We start from the raw sequence: 20,930 nt of genomic DNA, 5'->3' as shown, positions 1-20,930 counted from the left end.
CACTAAGAATATACAAGCTCATTATGAGCTATATTAATCTATCTAAGTGTGATAATTATATTTCAAGCCCAAGTCACAGGTTATAGACTTCTTTATAAAAGGCCAATTCTTTCAGAGAACTGAAAGGTGAATATGTGTTAGGTTCTATCAGAGGGGCTGGCTGACCATTCTAGCGAGGATTTACGGGGCCAGGGGTCATTACCACAGCTTTAGTAACTTGCTAAGCTGCTTTCCTATATTACTTAGCACCAATTTAGGGAAACACTGTCAAGTGTTGCTGGAGAGAGCCATTTATTTCACTGTAGACTTTCACACAACTTGGACATTTAGACAAAAGCCTTGAAGTAACATGGTTACCAAAATCCTCACAACAAGTGCTAATACTTAGGTTCGATCACCTGGAGCTAACCTGACAAAGCATTCAGACTAAAATAGAAAATGACCCAGCATAGAAGCTGGGTGGCCATCAGGGTTAAGATACAGCTTTTGGTGTGCATCAAATATGTTTCCTTCATGTCACCCGGCGGTCATACTGCCAGAGAGGGCCGATAAGGCAGCACACTTGCTTCACTGTGGCACCAATGACATCTTAAATAGGATGTTGCTTTGTTGTGGGGGAGCTGTGTGTCCTGGGGTTTCAATATTATTCCGGCCAGAAGGAAAGCTCCTGGCATACAGATAGCATCCAAAAGGCTAGAAAAACAGACTACAAACCCAGAGAGTGGATCCACAGCTATGGAGGCAGGCTCCCGCAAGTCAGAGTTAAACAGGAAACTTCCTTCTGGTCCCATCTAGGGTAGCTACTGAAATAGTCTTAGAAGCCACATCAGTCCAGTAGATGGTCTTGTACACCCAATCAACAGCAATGGCTGCAGGATTATAGACATTGTCGATCATTTTAACATGTCTACCAACCTTGTCATCAATTGAGGCACTGAAACAGAATAGGTCACAAGAAATTTAGGAGTTTGATACCACCAGAGCCTGGAGAATGGGCTTCCTGCTTACAAAATGATCCACAACTTTGTTCAGAAGAAATTCTGGTAACACCATCGCTCACCACTCCAATTATTTAACTGTGCTTCTTACCGATGCTAAATAATACTGTTATGTAGCTGCTGGTACACCTCGATATTCAAGAATGACACATTTCTAAGCAAAGCTGTTTGGTGCAGTGGCTACCATCTGAATTTCTAGAGTTCCCCTTAGGAAAAAGCTGCCACTACCATTTCTATTGGTAGCAACTATGAAAAAGGTATCCATTAATTAGAGAGTAAGGGGTGACAAGAGGAGAAGTGAAGATGTCCTTTGTTTATAATCCTATAGCTACAGCCACCTTTTACTTCATACGTGATGGTTAGTTTCTAATGAGGAACTAATGGTAACTTAATAGTTGAAGAATCAATCAGTGTCCAGACATAAGAGTCCCAGCTAATTAGATGCTAGAGTGGAGCTAGAAATTCCTCCAAACCTTCCCAAAGACCACATGTCAAAGACTTAGGCTGAAGCACTTAAGCAGAGAACTCAAGTTACCTGAAGATGGCCTTTTGGCTCAGATCAGCCCAGAACAGTTTCTGAGCTGCAATGTCTGCATCAAGAGCTACAGTGTTTCTTAGCTGTTCAACTAGTTGAATATATTCTTTCCTCTCCAAGCCAATCTTCCGGATGTCTCTTCGATTTGTGAAGATCAGACTTGGCTCTTTGCCTACAAGACAAGAGTCAGGTTTACTAAGTTTCGCTGTGAGAAGGCAAGGTCCTTCCGAGTCACCTTCTCCCAAAGGAGGAGCATCTATAAAGTAAAGGCACCGCTGAAACACCTGACGAGTGTGCTGGCAGCAGTCCGTGCCCCCAGGAAACTGCAAGCACTTTGCGCTGTTCAAGGAGGCAGTCCTGGGGTCACGGCATTCAACAGGAGGGTGGCTGGCACGTTACTCACAGATTGCACTCAACTTTGGGAAGCAGAAAGTAAGCAAACCTGGTAGGTATTCATGGTATCACATGCAAAAGAAGCTGACCAAAGCAGGTGTCCGGGGAAAGGATCTTTTGTTTAACGTAGGATACGGCACTGTGAATAAGTAGCATTGCTCGGAGTACAGACAGTCCCCGGCTTAGGATGGTTCCAGTTAGGATTTTTCAACTTTACAATGGTACAAAAGTGGTTTGGATTCAGTAGAAACCACACTTCGAGTTTAGAGTTGGGATCTTTGCCCAGGCCAGTGATACGTGCGACCGTCCTCTCTTATGATGTTCTCTCATGATGCTGGGCAGTGGCAGTGAGCCGCAGCTCCCCACCAGCCCCAGGATCACGAGGGTGTGAACATCTAATGCACTGACATCTACCTGCACCCCTGCAAGAATTCTGCTTTTGACTTTCAGTATAGTACTCGATACATTACATGAGACATTCAGTATTTTAGGGGCTTTGTGTTAGAAGATGTTGCCCCCCCCATAAGCTGACTTCAGAGTTCTGAACACATTTAAGGCAGGTGTGGCTAAGCCACGATATTTGGTAGGTTAGGTATATATATATTTATTTGGTTAGGTATATTAAATTCATTTTTGACTTAGGATATTTTCAACTTACAATGGGTTTATTGGAGTAAGACTCTATCATAAGTCAAGGAAGGGCTGTATACTATTTTAATTCCATATTTAGTTGATTCTTGGGAATCACTGGCTGTACCCTTGGTGCAAGCGGTTACTCATAAAGGTAGCAACACCAGTCCAAGTCCATTTACCTACTGCCTTGCACACGCCGGTGGCAAGATCCATCTGATAGCCCCGACTACATTCACACTTGTAACCGCCTTTTAAGTTGATACAAATTTGGCTGCAGATTCCTGGATTTTGGCATTCGTCAATATCTAGGAGGGAAATGAACATTAGTCTTCTGCTCCTACATGACCTATAGTGAGATGCTGTCCTTTCCCATCTCCTCCTCTACTACCCCTACCCCCAACAGCCTCCTCCCACCCGCCCTGCACTAGGGCTGAGGCTCCCTCCTGGACTCACCTCCACAAATTTTCTTATCTATCAGTTCAAACCCAGCTGCGCAGTCACATTCATAGCCTATAACTAGGTCTTTGCAGATGTGCGAACAGCCACCATTATTAACCAAGCATTCATTTACGTCTGAAATAAAAAGGGACCAGAGTTACCCCACACTTTACTCCAAATTGATATGTGCTCTGATTAACATTTACACTCCCGGATTTTTGCAATCGCTTATCTAATTAGTCTGGTCAAACCCATGATTTTCCTAAGGTCCAAAAATTTGTCTTCAAGATCTGCATCTCAGAGGGTTTGGGGAATAGGAAACCCAATCTCCTTGGCAGGTTACCAGCTGGCTACGTAGTACTTAGCCAAGTATCTCCATTGCTGATGAGTTATCTTTAAGGAATTTAAAACTATGAACAAGTCTGTCACTGCTTTTGCTTTTAAGGCATAAAAAAATGCCACCCTGAAGCCCAACAACTGGACTAGGTTCCTTAAAAGTGGTGTAAGCAGGCCCTGTGCAGGGTCCACCCAGCATTAGCTAGGGGTGATGTCATGAACCTTCCCAACTGTGCTCAGGCAACCCCTCCACTTACGACATTCTTTCAGGGGTTCGTCACTCCAGTCCCTGCAGTCCTGCTCCTGGTTACATACTTTACCGATATCTATGCACTCCCCACTTCTGCACTTGAACTTTCCAGGGCCCAAGCACTGATTGACTACAACGAGAAACACAAAAGCAAGATTCCATTTGGTGGGGTTGCTCAGAGCAGTCCTCTGACTGACCCCCAGGAGGAGCCCCTCACCGTTCTTGCAGTTGACTTCATCCGAGCCGTCCACACAGTCCCTGATACCGTTGCACTGCCTGCTGCCATGGATGCAGCTCCCGTCCTCACACTCAAACTGGTCAGGCCGGCAGGTTCTCGAAGCTGCAGAGGCGGTGGGGCGGGAAGGGTCAGCCAAGCCATCCAGGCAGACCCTGAGAGGGGGGCACAGAGCAGGTGGGACTGATAAGGTGGCTACTTACGACAGTTGACCTCGTCGCTGCCGTCTTTGCAGTCGGGGTCCCCATCGCAGCGCCACTTCTTGTGGATGCACTCGCCTGAGCCGCACTGGGTCTCGCTGGCTGGGCACTTGGTGTGCATCACGGGCTGGCGGCCACACTGCTCCAGGGACTCATCTGACTGGTCGGAGCAGTCGGCGTCATCGTCGCATACCCAGCTCAGGGGGATGCAGGAAGAGGTGCTGCACTGGAACTCATGCTCGCCGCACGTGGGGGGCGCGCAGTCCAGCTCGTCGCTGCCGTCACTGCAGTCGTCCTGGCCATTGCAGACGAAGTTCCTGGAGATGCAACGGCCGCTGGAGCAGGTGAACTCGTCCGGGCTGCATGTGATGTTGCCTGCGGGGAGAGAGCAGGCCACACTGAGAGCCTGCGGGACCGGCATGCCTTCCAGGCTCTCGTCTCACAGCATGACATGCGGGATCTCCAACCACCGGCCCTAGCTTTCCAGCTTCGCTTAAAAGCCAAGTCATTCCACCAATATCCAAGTTCCTGGAGGACTAGTAAGCAGTCTCAGTGTGCAAGATGCAGGGACACTTGAGTAAGAAGAGAAATAAAGGACCAAAAAAAGAGCTGAAGACTAGAAGTTAATTGGAGAGGAGAACCACACCAGATTCCTAAAGGGACAGCAGTGAATAACTTAAACCTGACCGGGGGATTTCGTTTTGAACGGCAAAGACTGAGCTATCTCTAAATGGACATCTAATCAGTTCAGATCATCTGCTGAGACTACCACGTATCAGGTATACAGGCAATCAGAGTCTCATAACAAAGCATTATGACACTGTGACTAAGAAGAAGCCATCATGTTATGCTACCCTACTGGTTCCTTCTCTGTCGGTCCTTCAAATGAGGATCAGGGATAATGGGTCCTAAATATTTTCAAGTGTTAGAAAGTCACTGCTAGGGCTAGAATCTCAGGTCTAGTCCTCTGGTATGCTGCTGCTGCTGCTCAGCGAGGCAGACTAGCCAGTTTGTACTCTGACTCAAATTCCTGCCGAATGAATCAAGGTCACAATTTGGTGGTAATTAGGGTAGAGACCACGACTCTCTTGGGAAGCAAGATTTAAAAGGGAAACACTTGGCAGCCCCAGGGCTTACCAATACATAAAGCTCAATTCTAAGACTGAACACCGAAACTCATTGGACTAGGTGCAGTGTTATTGACCTCAGAAGTTGACTTCTCCACGCAAGACTGGTGTTTGGACTGTAAGCACGCTCAGCTCACAAGTACTCTGCTGCGTCAGGAGGCCCCGGGCCTGTCAGCCTTGGGAGCTGTAGCTCTAGGGACTCTATAAAAGGGCGGTAGCTTGAAAGAGTGCTCACAGCAATGTTTGTTCAACCCAGATATTTTCCCAGGGCCTCTCCTGGAACATGTAGCACTTTATTACACATTTTCCAGGAACAGAAACATGAAAGCGTAGGAAACAGAGCTCACTTTGACAGGCAGGAACTATGAGAAGAGACAAAAGCACCATCAGTTGGGTGAGGTTTTCTTTGGGTACCTGCTGGCAAGGTGGTTAGCATGGTTCTGTGCCAGGTTAACCTTTAGAAAGCTTAAGAAGAGAATCTAGTTTGGGGGGGGGGGAAAGAATCTAGTTTGGGGGTAAGATGTGCTCATATGCTTCTCCAGTAATTCATTTCCAAGAAGCAGACGCCACCCTGAGACCTAGGAATGAGCTTGCTGGCCCTAGTTTCCTGATGGTTTTATTGAGCCCAAGCAAGGAAGGCCCGTGAATCCCTGTCCTAACACTCACAGATGCCCACATCATCATGGCCTCTCTGCGCTACTTCTAACTGGCAGCGCCCTGAATGACTTACCTTCTCATTTCTATCTGCCTAGGAGCCCACACCAAAGCAAGCAGTGGTCAGTAACCAGGGGGACTTGTGTCAGAGTTTTAGGGCAGTTAGGAAGGCCAAGTAGCTGAGCAGAGAGTGAAGTCACTGAAAAGCGAGTCAGTGGAGCTGCATCTTGACGCTCCAGTGAGCTTCCTTCCCCCTGCCCACCCTTCTCTGAGAAAAAGGGTCTGGGGGATTAGCCACTCAACACTGATCTTCTTACCACAGTTTTCTTCATCTTCTCCACTGTCACAATCATTTTCACCATCACACCTCCAGGACACTGGGATACACTGAGTAGAACGGGCGCCACAGCTGATTTCATTTATGCGGCATGTTCTCATATCTGTTGATGATATACAGTCTCAAAAGAGCCTCTCAATGCATCAGTGCAAAGCTGCTGCTCCTGAGCTGCCTGCAAGTGGTCACACCTGTAACTCAGCAGCCTGGTGAATGCGTGACATTCCACTTACTAGTCCAAGCCTGGGGAGATCACTGGCTAACTCTGCTGCTCGGAGGCCATGCCCACCGTGCTGCTTGGCAGGACACCCCAGAGCCTTGACTGTGCTACTCCTTCAAGGTTCCGTGGCAGGCTCCACTCGGACTTCTGTTTTACTTGGCACAGTTGGGCTTATTTTTGGCTGGCCTGCTCCTTGACCTTTTTTTTTTTTTTTTTTTTTTTTTTTGTTATCTGTCAGCAGATAAGGTCACCTAATTCCAACTTCATTAAAGGCTGGATGGCCTGACACCTGTGAAGTCTTGCCCTGCCTAGATTCCCATATAGGTTTCTTCACAACCTACATTGGGTCTACAAGACAGGGACACCTCCTGATTCTTGATCTCACTGGGTCACTTACCCTTCACTAAGACTCAGGGCCGTGACTTGGTGGACCCTCTTTACCTGTGGTGATTTACCCGCCCTGACCAATGTTCTTATCACTCCTCTGATTTCTTGCCTCAAAAATGGAAATGGAGGCATTCATCTTCCTTTCTGCTTCTCTGTGCTTTGGGATCCTATTCCAGACTAAACTTGGTTCCTATTCGATTTGCACTATTCATGCTTGGGCAGGTCTCTACCGCACGGAAATGAACACCACGACTTTTTTCATCACAACAGTCACATGATCCCAATTTATCTGTCCCAAATCTTCCTCCTCTGTGATGCCACAGACCTTCCCCTGCCTATCCACCTAAGGACACAGATAGACATTTGCCTACCTACGTAATTTCTCTTATTAAAAATAAGCTGTAAACTTGACTGTACTTTAATAACCTTAGGTACCAGGTTTGTTAAAAATCATGATGTCACCCTCTTTCTAGCCACCTTACCCCTTCAGTAATAGATTTTTTTTTTCATAACATAAGCTATGCATCTAAAAGTTTATCCTGGGCCCAAGGGGGAACCCTCATATCTTGACTTAGCTTCCAGGACCAGAGTACCATCTGCTCAGAGTCATGATTACCAAATATTTGAAATGTGTGCACCTAGTCAAGGAGTTCTTAATCAAATCGGCTGGCTTCGGTCTTAAATGTTCAATAGTGAAGCTACCCAAGAGAATGTCAGTCTTGTTAGACTAGGGAGGACATTCGGTAAAGGACACTTATCAACTGTTAATGACTTGGCTGACCTAGGAGTCCACTGGCCTACACATCAACATAGGCAAAGGAAACTAAAACCAAGTTTTAGATGAAACCATACTTAGAGCTACGAGACACGAAACAGCCCAAGCAAGTTAAAAGTCCAAAGCAAGTCACTCACGGCACTGTTCTGGGTTTTCATCAGAACCATCTTCACAGTCAGGATCCCCGTCACACTGCCACCGGTTGGGGACGCACTGGCCATTGTTGCACACAAAGTCAGACTCTGCACACGTCTTCTTTACTACAAAAGCGTATTGGCAGGATTAAAGTTAAAGTCACTTGAGACCTTATATTCCCATTGGAGGTAAAACTACCTGTTGATATATTTTGCTCCAATAATGAAACTGAGTGAATTAGTGCCCAACTGCCAATAGCCAGGAGAACACTAGAAAAATCCTTTTTTTTTCCTCCAGAGGAGAAAGGTATTTGTTTGAGAGAGTGGGAGGATATGGAAGTCACTGTAAGACAGGAGTTGCTCCTTACCTTACAACCCAGAGATACCTTACAATTTTTGCCTGTTTTCTGTTGTTGAGTTTAAGTAATAGTTATATTCTCTTTGTGCATTTCTTCCAGGCCCTTCAGGTGCTTCATAAGGTTTAAGAGCCAAACATTCGGGCAGCTCGGGTGGCTCAGCGGTTTAGTGCCGCCTGAGACCCAGGATCAAGTCCCATGTCAGGCTCCCTGCATGGAGCCTGCTTCTCCCTCTGCCTGTGTCTCTGCCTCTCTCTCATTCTGTCCCTCTCATGAATGAATGAATGAATGAATGAATGAATGAATGAATAAATAAAATCTTAAAAGAAAAAAAGCCAAACATTCCATCCTATGACTGATCACAAATACAGCTCTACTGGGAGCATCTCCTAAGAGTGCATGGGTTTAGTGTAGATTCAGAAGGATAAGCCCCAGGAGTGAATATTGCCACTCCTATAGGTCTGTTGGGGGCAGAGGAACCCAGCCAGTAAGAAATAGAGAAAGCTTAAACCTGGGTACAAAAGAGGTCACATTTAGAATCCAAGAGACAGAGTAACATCAGCTATGAAAGCTGCCAATGTCTACAACTGATGACTAGAGTGAAAAATTGCCTTAAAAAGGTATCGGTTCTGTTACTGATTCTGACTAGGGCAGGCCTTTTCTCCTGTAATTCTGATGACCATGCAATTAATTTGTTGTCCAAATTGAGACAATCTCAGTGGAAAGGGGACACTTAACTATACCAGGAAGAGAAGCATAAACTTGGACTCTCTTAAGCCAATTGAGTGGTTTGGTCACCTTAGCCATAAGGAAGTCAGAGTCAGATGAGTCTTGATAAGCAGCCACATAGAGTATTCTAGGCCCCTCCTTCCCAAGCTGTATTCTTTCTTGCTTGTGTGTTTAAACTTCCACTTTATGCTCTTCCTCTCAAACGAACATTCTGTAAATGGCAAATCAGCTAAAAGCCAACAATTTGCTGAGAACTTGAAAGGGATTACTTCAAGTCTGGAGTCTGAGCTATGGACAAGTCATAGAGTGTAGAGGACACAGAAGTAGAGGGCCACTCTGGTTTAGCCTTGGACACTGTGCAGCAGGAAGATAATGATTCTAGCTCATTCCCAGAACTCAAGATGTGATGATGAATCATGATGATCCAAAAGGAATTATTCATCTACATGAGTTGTGTAGCCAAGGAAACAAGAAAGGCCATGTTAGCTTTTAGAATTGTACCTGTCTCTGAAATCCCTGAAATCCTCAAACTCCGGTATTCATGGTTAAAAGCGGTATCTGAGGGCCATGTGCTCCTGAGCATGTGGGAAGGTGCCAGAGCATCTGCAGAGTGATTTTCCTGTAACCCAACCTGTGAGGGTCCTCAGGAAGAGGAAGCAAGAAGTAATTATAGAGAGACAAGGTGGTTTAAAGACGTATAAAATGTTGTAGACATAGACAAGTTGGCCATGCTACAAAGTGTTGGAGCAAAAGATAAATAGTGATGGAAGCTTTCTAGAGTTCATCTCTCTTCCATTCTGAATACAGACTGGGAGGGTAAAGAAAGTCTATTCGAATGGGGCCTTGAGAGATGGATAGCAGTGTAGGTGTGCCAAAGGGGAAGAGAACTAACAGTTACCCACTCAGAGTCTCTAAGTTACTCATTAATCAGGTCAGCCTCACACTTGTAAAAGAATGAGTTCCATGGGGCTGATGGAAACACATGGCTCTGGATTCTAAGCTGTAGTTGACTAAGAATGCTGGTGGACATGCTTGAAAGAAACAGCCCTGCTGAAACTGCAGCCCAGTTCACTACCAAGAGGTTGCACAGGAAAAATAAGAAGTGTGGCTTTATGAGTTTTAAGCAATTGTGCAGCTTTTCCCTTCTAGGGAGGAACATCTCAAAATAAGTATGCAGAGCTACCCTGAGCAGTGTTCCCACTTTCCTTCTATACCTTCATATCTTGGAGGCAGAGACCAATTCTGGCCAAGAATTTATTTAATTTTTTCCACCTGGAGTGATTTTCAGTACATAAATATCCCCCCTTCACTCTTGCAAACCCTTCTGCCGTGTGTCTAGCAGTTACTTAGGTGGAGACTACTTTAGGAAAAGCCAGGGGTGATTCCTAAGATGACCCAGGTTAGTTGCTACCAAGTTAGTCAGATGGTCAGAGAAGGCTTCTGAAACATGAAGAGAATGATTACTTTCTAAGAAAGAACAATGGGCTTTGCCAAGTACATACTTTAGAATTGAGGAAGAATCACTACTTACACCAAGAGAGGAGTTGCCAATAGTGAGTCCTTCCAGTGAGAGATTTCGTGAGGGAATTCTATTACCTAGGTAACCTAGAAGTGACATGAACTCAATGTCTTGTAGAGTAGATTAAAATCCCAGCTTTAGAACGTACACGATGGCAAAGTAGTGCCCGGAGGACTACTGTTGGTCCTGAGACTGGAGATGCTTCTTCCCTGAGATTGTAGAAGGGACATCCTAGGTTTCTAAATGGGCTGCTAATCCACATATTGGTGTGCAAACACTCACGATACTGCTCCAGCGAGCTCAAGCATAAGACCGCCTGCCCTGATGCTTACGCTATGCCATTTTTGTAATGACGCATGAAGAAGCAGGTAAGGGCATAACAAGACAGCAGTTGATGCAATCTACCTTTAGCTTCTGTTTTTCTTCTGTATTTCTAGTTTGTAGACATCTTTCAATAACATCCATTAAAAGGCAAATGACAATGTTGTCACCAACATTCACACACAATCTTGTTTCAAGATTCTGACACAGAACAAAGGGATCAAAAAATAAATTTCAGCATGTATTCAAGGTAGCCTAAATGCCACCTTGACACGTAGTTCTCAGCTATTCAGGCTCAACATGAGGCATTTCTCACAATGATCTCTGGATGACGTTGATCGGTGGGTATGACGGTATATCCCCATTCTCTGGGGGAAAGAATGTCTTTTACCCTGCCTACCATTTTAGAATCAGCATCTATTGTCAGCAATTATTAAAAATACTTATCTGATCTGTGATCGGCAGGGGCCCGTAGTTTCAAAGCCAGGAGTTTATTAACCCCCTGAAACCTGAGGGGTTTTCTTACTGTTCATGACTTACTTTCTTTGGGGGGCGCTATCAGAGCTTTTTGAGAATTACAAAAAGAAGGTCTGTTCTAAGCAAGCTCCTGTCTCTACTTCTGGTCCTCCTGCCCCCTCTCCTAGCTTCCTATACTGAATGTTTGCCTGACCTCTGACAAACCAGGTCCTGTCATTTGGAAGGACCTCCACTTGATCTTCAACATTCCACACTCATGCTGGTAGTCCCATGTCAAACATTCAACTAAATTCCTCTAGACCAAGATGTAGAGACTTTTGGGACCTGGAGTCAAGGCAACTCTTAGGAGTGGATTCTATTTTCAGAACCTCGAAACATTTAAGAAGCTAAGATCACACTTAGTGACGTGCATGCATCCTCGTGAGGGACACTGCAAGGCTCCTTACTCACCACAGTTCTTTTCGTCACTGCCATCAGCGCAGTCTTCATCCCCGTCGCATTTCCACAGCAATGTAATACAGCGGCCATTTGTGCACTGGAATTGGGAGGGTTCACATTTGGCTTTTCTTCCTAAAATCAGGAGGGAGCACTTAGCTAAGTTGGGATACAAGCATGGGAAGTTAGAGCTGCAAGTTACCCAAAACCCATGGACATGGTACTTCTCAAAGGGAGAGCTGCAGGCTCAGCAGGCTAGAACATTCTAGGGGCCAGGGCAGGGTGGGCATTGGGGCAGTGACAGGCAGTGATTGAATTCTTTGCTGGGCAAATGCCATCTGGAGAAGACTAGATTTCCCAGCTTCTCTTGCAGTGAGGCACAGCCATGGGTGGGCCTAAGGTCTAGTTAATGGAATATAAATAGAATGATAAATAGAACTTCTGGGAAATATCCTCAAAGGGATTGGGGACCCATTATCCTTTCCTTTATTCCTTTCTGGATCCTGAAAATTGGGCATGGTGGCTGGAATAGAGATCCTGGGCCAATGGAGCCAGACCAAGATAGAAGGAACCTAGATTTCCCAGAGACCATGGGGAGTTAGGTTGGACTCACTTGCCCCTGGACTCATTTCCCTCATGTGTTTAACTCACTTGGGGAACTGTAATCAGCCAAATTCTAACCTTTTAATGGCATTTCTTGATCACATTTGGTACTGTTATTCATGGATGATGCCTCTATTACAAGTAAACTCAGGGAGACTTAGAAAGAATGATAGCAAAGAGGGGGCAGGACAGAGGTTTAATGTCCTCATTTTAAAATCTGAGGTCTAATTAGAAAAAGACATGCTTACAAAACAGCTCAAAGATAAAAATCAAGAAGCTATAGTTGAGAGGTAAAGGGAGATCACTTTTAGCAACAGAAGAAAAACAAAGTGAGGGAGCATCACAGACCCAGATTCTATTTCTCTGAATCTCTATTTTCCTGCACTCGATGTATGGATATTTAATTCACACAGTGGTATGAACTAATCCTTGTAAGTAGAACACTTAGTTTTGTTATTTTTTTCGTTTTTGCCTGGCATGGGACAGCTAACATTCAGGTGTTTCCTACCATTAGTACATGTGCTCTTCTGGAGGATGTGATTTCTTTGAGCTAAAAGACCAACGATCTGGTTGCTTAATATAAATATACTGCTAATATTCAGGACAACCAGGGGTGCCCTATGGCTCGTGCAGATTACTTAGGCAGGCCCTCCAAGCAGATTTCCTGCCACCTTCCAGCATCTGCAGCTGTGGCATGCCGGCCTAAAGACAGACACTACAGTGACAAGCACAGACTGGAACTCTTGTGCCTGGTATACAATACTCCCGTTGGCCTCCCTACTATCAGCTAGCCCCTCCTATCTGGGGGCGGTCTATGTTTTGTGGCTAATTCCCAGGGAGATTAGAATTCGGTCCAAGTCAGGTTTACCACATGGGTGTGGTTCCATTCTTAGATACTGAATGTATTCATAAGCTGTGTGTACCACTCTGCTCCCAAGAGTCTGGTTAAGGTGGGACCCAGATACAAAGCAGTATGATCTGACGGCACTTTCTACCTATATTTCACAACGTTTGTTCATTTCACAAATATCTTATTGGCATAAGATATCAGGGATTGAGAAGGGTAGAGGTTGTTGGGAGAAGTCAGCAGCTGGCTTTTATACTGTTCAACCAAAGCAGAGAAGCAGCTGCCTCCCCCATCCATCCCTATATTTCCAGCAGCCTCTCAGTGTTCTCGCTGCTGGGGGGATCTGCTGCAGGGGCCTCTGGCTTTAGTTCTCTATCCCTACTACCTTTGAGGGCTGTGGGAGTGGCAAGAATTTATTTAGAGAACTTAATGTGAAAGTAGCAGATGAACAGTTTGTCGTCAAACAACATCAATAGAAGTCTAGTTAGAACAGTCAGGCTCCAGTTAGGGTACGATGGAGGCTCTGAACTTTTTTTTAAAGGTTTGAGGTACCAAAGGTTGTTCAGTGAAAAAGAGACAAAAATTCAGACACTGACACCTACACTGTAGGTAAAGGTAAAGCCTATAAAGCATAAAAAGGTCAGCATAGAATCAGACTTGGACAGGGACACAGAAGTAGGTGTCAAATGATGGTTTTCCACTCAAGGTTAGGACCTGGAAGATCTTAAAAATGACTTTGGAAGCTAGAGATTTCCTAGACATGCAAGCTGGCCTGGGATCAAATACAGGCACACAGGTGAAATCAGGCTGGCGTTTAGTGCCCCAGCACCTCCAGGAGGGTCTCTGAACATCATGGCAGCAAAGGAACGATCAGCAGTAAGAAATGAGAGTAAGATCCCAGCAGCACTGCTTCCAGAGTTGATCCTAAGCAGACTTTCAGGACAAGCATAAGCATTTTCTCAGTGTTTTATTCCAATTCCTTAAGACAAAAAGGAATTTAATGTCTACCTTTTCTTATCTGAGCTATTTCCACTCCCCCCAAGCTTCTGCCCAACAGTCCTGGAACTGTGTTTTACTGGGACACACACGTGACCCTGTATTATGAGGGGGGAAGCGATGGAGGTTAGAAGTGGAGAAAGCTACTGAATGCTGTTGCTCCTTCACAGGACGAGTGGGGTGGGGGTGGAGGTGGCGGTGGCTAAGGCTGGCTAGCTGCCCTCATACGGGACCCTCTCTTTAAAGAGAGGTAAGACCGTAGGCCTGATGGCCATGCCTCAGTTTCTTATTATCTAAGCATTCGGTTATGAGGTTGCTCCTGGGCAGAATGTGGCCCTGGCTTCTGTTGAACGTCCCGCCTGGTGCAGGGCGGCCAGAGCTCCGAGGCTGGATCCCGTGCTGGGACCGCGGCCAGACTGCAATGCTGTGGGTGTTCCGTCAAAGTTTCAAAAAGATTCTCCATCTCGCCTCTGGTGCTCGGCTGGGAACACGGCCGTACAGAGCTCCAGGAGAACCGAAAGCACCAAACAAGTTAAGGAGCTTTTGATTTCCACAGCCTTTGGGGGATTACAGGATTGTGGACCTATAGGCTATTTTCATCCGTGACCCTTAAGTCTACTTTCGTAAAGGGAACAGTTGAGCTTGAAATCGTCTACACTCGACGTGCTTTTATTTGTTTTTTCTTTCTTTTTAAGATTGATTGATTTATTTTAGAGAGAGCATGGGAAGGGAGGGGCAGAGGGAGAGGGTGAATGAGTTCCAAGCGGACCCTGCACCAAGCACCCAGTGCCGGGCTCGATCTCCTGACCCTGAGATCATGACCTGAGCTGAAACCAAGAGTCGAAGGCTCAACCATGTGTGCCACCCAGGCATCCTCCTCTCTCCCCCAAGGTGCTTTTAATCTTTAGGCTAAGCTAAGACATGGATTGATGCCTCAAACAATAACCCTAGGAGTAGAAGCTCTAGGCAGCCAATATCTCCAGATCTATCTGCCCAGAAAGGTGAACAGCTGAGAGTCAATGTGGTTTTTAGCAGGTTCCTCAAAGCCATGGGGATTCATAGGAATGCCTTAGTGCCAAAAGGGTGGTTAAAGTTGGGGGTGGGTGGAGGAAAGGCCATGATAGTGGGGAACCTGGGTGTTTTGCCTGTTTCAGCCAGGAAGGCTTTCTTTATCAATACTTGAGTTTTGTGAAAGAATTTGAAAAGGGTTCTTCCTGTTGCTTTAAGAAATCAAACCATTGGCCTTGATCTGGATCTTCTTTGAGCTCTAATACTTAGAATAACTATCCCTGCCCCTCTGGGTCAGGGGGTCGGAAGTCACTTGTATGTAGTCACATATGTACCTAGTCACAGCTATTTACCTTTGTAATGAAAGAAGGCCCACCCATGCCAAGGACTAACTTGCTCATTCTGTCACTTGCCCAGGCAGAATCAGACCCTGCAAACTGACCTTAAGGCGCCTTGTCCCAGGAGCCTTGCTCACCTCAAGAGTGAACGTTGCTGCCCAGACATGTTGGCAGTTCAGTGGCTCCAAAAAACTCAGGGGCTTATTTATGTCTTTATTTTTAAAGATTTTATTTATTTACTCATGAGAGACACAGAGAAGCGGGTTCCCTGCAGGGAGCCTGATGGGGGACTTGATCCTGGACCCCGGAATCACGCCCTGAGCCGAAGGCAGATGCTCAACCAACCACTGAGCCACCCAGGCGTCCCAAAACTCAGGGGTTTAAATGCACATAGATGTCAGCCTACTGTTGCCTGACTGTCCCTGCAAGTTTTAATGGGTCAGTGGGAAACTGCATAGACCTCACAGTAGATACCAAGCCTTCATGGTAGGCTGCACTTTTCCCTAGAGGGCTCCAGGCTGCCCAGGGTACGGGGAGGTTTCTGAGTATCAGGCTCAGACCTGAACTTGAACCAGCACAGAGAGGCTCAGGCTGCCACTCTCCTGGGACTGGCGGGGCCCAGGATTCAGGGGCCTCTCCCTCTCCTCCTTGCTTGAGATATGGGTGCTATCTACAGGAATGTCTTTAGTCCACTTGTTTGGCCACTTCTGGGGCCGCCAAGGGCATTTATTTTTAGTCACACTTCTGCTGCTTCTTTAATGCCAATCTTTCTATTCATAGGCTAAAACTCATTTTAGGATAAGCAGACTTGCGAGTCAGCAAAGTGGTTTTCTCTCAGGAGAGGTTAGTTAGTGAGAGGAAGGCAGGCAGACAGCCTGAGCTGTCGGGCACGGAGGTTGTGTTCCGGCCCTACTGTCAGGCTCTAAAGCACTTCTAAGAACTGCCTGAAAGCTGTTAAATACTTCGGCCAGGGACACCTGGGTGGCTCAGTGGTTGAGCATCTATCTACCTTCAGCTCAGATCATTATCCCAGGGTCCTGGGATCCAGTTCTGCATTGGACTCCCCACTGAGCACAGAGCCTGCTTTTTTCCCTCTGCCTGTGTCTCTGCCCCTGTCTCTCTCAATCTCTCTGTCATGAATAAATAAATAAATAAATAATCTTAAAAAGAAATACTTTGGTCAATCCTTCTGATTCGCTGAAATAAGTGAATCTTAGAGTTCACTTGTCCCACTGACATCAGATTGAGATGATCTTAAGAATCATAGGTAAATAAGCTTTCAAAATTATTTGCCAAACACAGCTCTAAGCCTTCAGTCTTTTAATTCATCTGAATTCTAAATCCTCCACTCTGAGTACTACTGTTCCCCTTTTATGTATCAGGTAAGGAGAGGACAGAGAAGGGAAGTACAGTGCTTGCCCAGGATCAGCCTGTACAGAATGAGGATTTGAACCCCAGGTGGCCTGGCTTCAGATACTACACTGCTGAACATGCACAGAATCTAAAGCATCTAATGCAGGACTACTTCCCCTTAAAATATTCTGTTGATTTTGGTAACTTGGGTAACAGAGTCAGTTTAAATCAATCCAGAATGAGGTAGGTAGTTTCACCCGTCAAGATGATACTGTCCTAACACAGTCTTATTATCGAAAGACAGCCTTCCCTGCCGCATTTTAATTAAAATAAAATAAAATTTAAAAAGCCTAGAGTATCCTCAGCGGGGTTTTTTCTAGAAGGACTACACAGCTTGGTTGTCTTGTCCAGGATACATCAGTCAAATCGAGGCATATTGCGAAGTTGAGTTTTTTTTTTAATATTATGTATTTTTAAAATTGGAGTTCAATTTACCAACATATAGTATAACACCCAGTGCTCATCCTGTCAAGTGCCCCCGTCAGTGCCCCCCTCAATGCCTGTCACCCATCCCCCCACCCGCCTCTCTTTCCACTACCTCTTGTTCATCTCCCAGAGTTAGAAGTTTCTCATGTTTTGTCACCCTCTCTGATTTTCCCCACTCATTTTCTCTCCTTTTCTCTATAATCTCTTTCACTATTTTCGAACTTACAGTTTCTATGGGAGGCAGATGCTAGGTCCCTGGTGCTCTTATTCTCATTGGCATCAGAATCCCCACAGGGCTTGTTGGAACACCTGCTGGGCCTACCCCCCCACAGAGGTTCAGATTCAGCTGGAGCAGGGTGGGGACAGAGCTCCCTTTCTTGGGTTCCCAGATGGTATTGACACTGCTGGTTCCTGACCACACTTTGAAACCACTGCCCAAAGTTTAGGAGGCTAAGATTCTACCCTCAGTGGAAGTGACCATGTCCTTTTCAGGGTGGAATATATAGTTCTTACCCCCATAAGCCTGCACACCCACCGCTGGATGGGCACAAGTGCTCAGTGCCATTCTTACAACGGACATTAATCATGGTGACAGCATGAGGCAAAGCCTCTGTACCCATTAGGTAGGAAAAATTTATCTAGATGCCTTAACAGGGCTACATGGTAAAGAGGTTCTTCTAAAGCCTGTCTTCTCTTTGCCAGAAGCCCCTATCCTTGGGGGGCTCCATCACTTCCTCCAACCTATGGAGGTTGGTCCCGTGGAGAGCCAGGTTCTTCTCCCCTGATATTTTGCCATCCATCCCTGGCTCCATCTGGGCTCTCATCCCTCCCTTGATCTGTTCCTTCTTCCTCCAGGTTGCCACATCAACCATCCAAATCAAGATGGTGACCCAAGCCACCTAGACCGGCCTGAAGTGCCAATGATGGGATCACTTCTAGGTTTCTCACTGGCTCAAGGGCCGAGTCTGGTTCCCTACCCATTTCCCCCCAACTTTTCCCTATTGCTTCCCACCAGCCCTTGGCTCAGAGTACACCCAGGGATGCCCCCAGCCCCACTTGCCCCAGGCCTGTGTCCTCACTATTGATCTGTCTCAGTTTGCTCCTGTCACTCCTGTATACACAAATGTCTCCCTTTGAAGGAGGCCCTCTATTCCTTTCCTGACCCACCAAGTGTGGTCTGGCTGCTTCTTGATGGTCACACAGTTGCCGTGTACTGAGGTGTTTGCCCTCCCTGCCTGTTTCCATCTCTACAAGTGGAGGTCCCCCTCACCCTACCCCAAGGCAGGGCCTAGAATTTATCTTTGTAACTTGGGACCAAGTTCCTGACATCTCCAGTATCTTTGGGCACTAGTGAGTATTCCTGGATGAATCAACTGATTCATTAGTTCACTGATAAAGCTGGTTTGAACTATAGACTTTTTCCAAAGCATTCCTTCCAGCTTTCCTGAACTTGAAACACATGACCAGTTGTTTGACCAACTAGAATATTCTGAAAGGCTCTATGTTATAAAGTCCATTGTTCCTTATGCCCATGGGGGTACCTTCACATCATCTTTGTGCCACTTGATAATATAAAAACTGTGTGCTTTCCCACACTTATCTATCACAGTGAGTACGTCACTGTAGGTACATCTGGCCTCATTTTCCTGTGAAGAGCGAGGTTCCAGTGCACAGGGAACAGTAGCGGCAGCTAACTGGTAGAGTTAGAAATTTGATGTGTAAGACTTGGATTTCACTTGGGACCTGCTTTAGTGCTCTTTAGTAATGTTGGCAGCAACCCATGGTTGCTGGAATCTGATCACTTTTGTAAGATCATCTGTGGAGATGGAATAGCATCTGACTTTGTCACATGAGAGTTTGAGTTCTTGGTGACAGTTGGGAAACATTGTATTCTGTAACACAGGTAGCAAGTGGGAACTCCAGCAACCTTCAGCCGCTGTCTGCCTCTTTTATGATTAAGGCTTAAATACTGGATCTGCTCACTCCTCTCCAGAGCCTCTATTCCAGGCGAACTTTGATTTCTTGATTTGACTTCCCCACTAGACCAAATGCCATGAAAGAGAGGACCACCTGCCTAGTTACTGTGTCCTCCCCATGCTTGGTGCTGCCAAGTGGCTCATGGTTAGATGCTCAGTAGATGGTCGTCAAGTGGTTTTAAGCAGAAGTATAAGGAATGTTGACATCAATCTACCACCTATTTAGTGAACCTACAGATCAGTTAATAACTCAGATTTTGGGAAGCCTTCTTAGGAAAACGAAAGATTAGAGGCAGTCTATAAAATAGGAACCCTATTAAGTCAGAGCATTTGGGGGGAAAAGAATAAAGTTCTAACATGTGAAGTAACTTGCAAATGTTGGAGTTAGGGGAAGTATTAGGTTATAACATATAAGCACGTGAAGTAATCCACAAATGTCTATCATCAAGGTTTTATCATCTCTCTTGCTTGGCTAATTGCAAGCTCCACCCCACCTCCACCCCCTAAAATTACATGTGTATACATAAAGGCTCCTAGCTAGTAGGGCCAATCCAAAAGGCCCACGCTGGTGGCAAGATCAACCACTCCAGCCAATGGTCCCATCTTAAACTTTCTGCCTCTTAAATGTAAGAGCGTTCATACCTTTCCCCTAACGCCCCCCCCCCCCCCGAGCAGTTTTAAAATACAAAGTAGTCAAAGGCTCCCCAAGCAAACATTAAGCCTTTTTTTTTTTTTTTGGCATAATCTCTATCCTTAATCTCATGGCACCCAGGAGGCATGCTCTTGCTGAATTTGAGCCCACAAATAACCAGCAGGCCCAAGCTTTCCTAGGACACATCACATGAAGGAAAAAGGATGCTAACATTACAGTATCACCTGCCCTCTCATTTAGTTCCTGCAGCATGGCTAGTTTATCTAACGAGGTGGCATCAACTACACTTAGAGTTTTTATTGCTAAGCCAACAGAACAGCTTAGCAAGGAGACACCGATTCACATTGGAAAATACACAGTGAAATCATCAAACAAGATTCTGCTAGAGCTATGTCACACTCCGTCTGAAAGCTTAAAAGCTACCAGTCTTCAAATTTGCTAGCTAAAAATTCTTTAGATGGGCACAAAAATCTGTTCCTGGACCACTTCTATTCAACAGGTACATCTCATCCATCACTTTTGCAGAAGGTATCTTTGGACCTTTGGTCTTGGAAGTAGTCTCCTTGTACCCTAAGTACTCTCTTGAGATTAACTTACAGTAGAAGGGAACATACTAAGCACTTTGAGTCTATTAACTAGCCTTCTGGAGAGCCCGGCCCTGATTGACTCTCCTAAGGCAGGTACATTTATCATCAATGTCATTGCAGACCTTATCATAACCCTTGGAGGCATTTGATTTCTCATAGGCTGGTATGAGAAGGTGGCTTTCCAAAGAACAGTCAGTATCCAAAATAAATTTAACTATGACTTAAAGTCAAGTAGGTAACTGCCTATACTTGGTTGCTTTTCCTTCTACCAAAAAAGCCAGCTTCATTCACACTCTGTAAGAAATAGAAAACGGTCTAGATATTTTTTTTTTTAACACGAGTTGTCTGTACGTCTATGCTGTGCTCTGAGTTTTCTGGTCTTTGGGTCAAAACCCAAAGCCGTGTGGCTGGGAGCTGCCTGTTTCCTTGATTATGGCCATGTTCTACTCTGGGAGCTCTTGTGAAGTCTCACCAGTTTGATACTTCTGGAATAGAAGGGGCTTGTAACTACTTTTTGTCGCTTCTAAAATGGTAGTAAAACTGCTCAAGTGAAATCAAATTTATCGTTATTCAATTTTTATGAAAGGCAGAAACACTT

At 45.6% G+C, this 20,930-nt stretch overlaps 1 protein-coding gene across 1 annotated transcript in view; it reads right to left on the bottom strand.

Moving 5' to 3' along the window:
* VLDLR (very low density lipoprotein receptor) overlaps positions 1–20,930 on the bottom strand; it is a 35,040-nt gene that overhangs the window by 11,044 nt on the left and 3,066 nt on the right. Inside the window, 11 exon segments of the mRNA XM_025423422.3 lie at positions 715–773; positions 775–934; positions 1,534–1,705; positions 2,739–2,864; positions 3,013–3,132; positions 3,591–3,713; positions 3,801–3,923; positions 4,022–4,393; positions 6,117–6,239; positions 7,653–7,775; positions 11,502–11,621. Coding sequence (XP_025279207.1) covers positions 715–773; positions 775–934; positions 1,534–1,705; positions 2,739–2,864; positions 3,013–3,132; positions 3,591–3,713; positions 3,801–3,923; positions 4,022–4,393; positions 6,117–6,239; positions 7,653–7,775; positions 11,502–11,621 — 1,621 coding nt within the window.

This window comes from Canis lupus, chromosome 1, assembly GCF_003254725.2.
Source record: "Canis lupus dingo isolate Sandy chromosome 1, ASM325472v2, whole genome shotgun sequence".
Lineage (NCBI taxonomy): Eukaryota > Metazoa > Chordata > Mammalia > Carnivora > Canidae > Canis > Canis lupus.
Note: the sequence above shows the minus strand (reverse complement) of the source record. Positions and strands in the feature narration are given on the sequence as shown.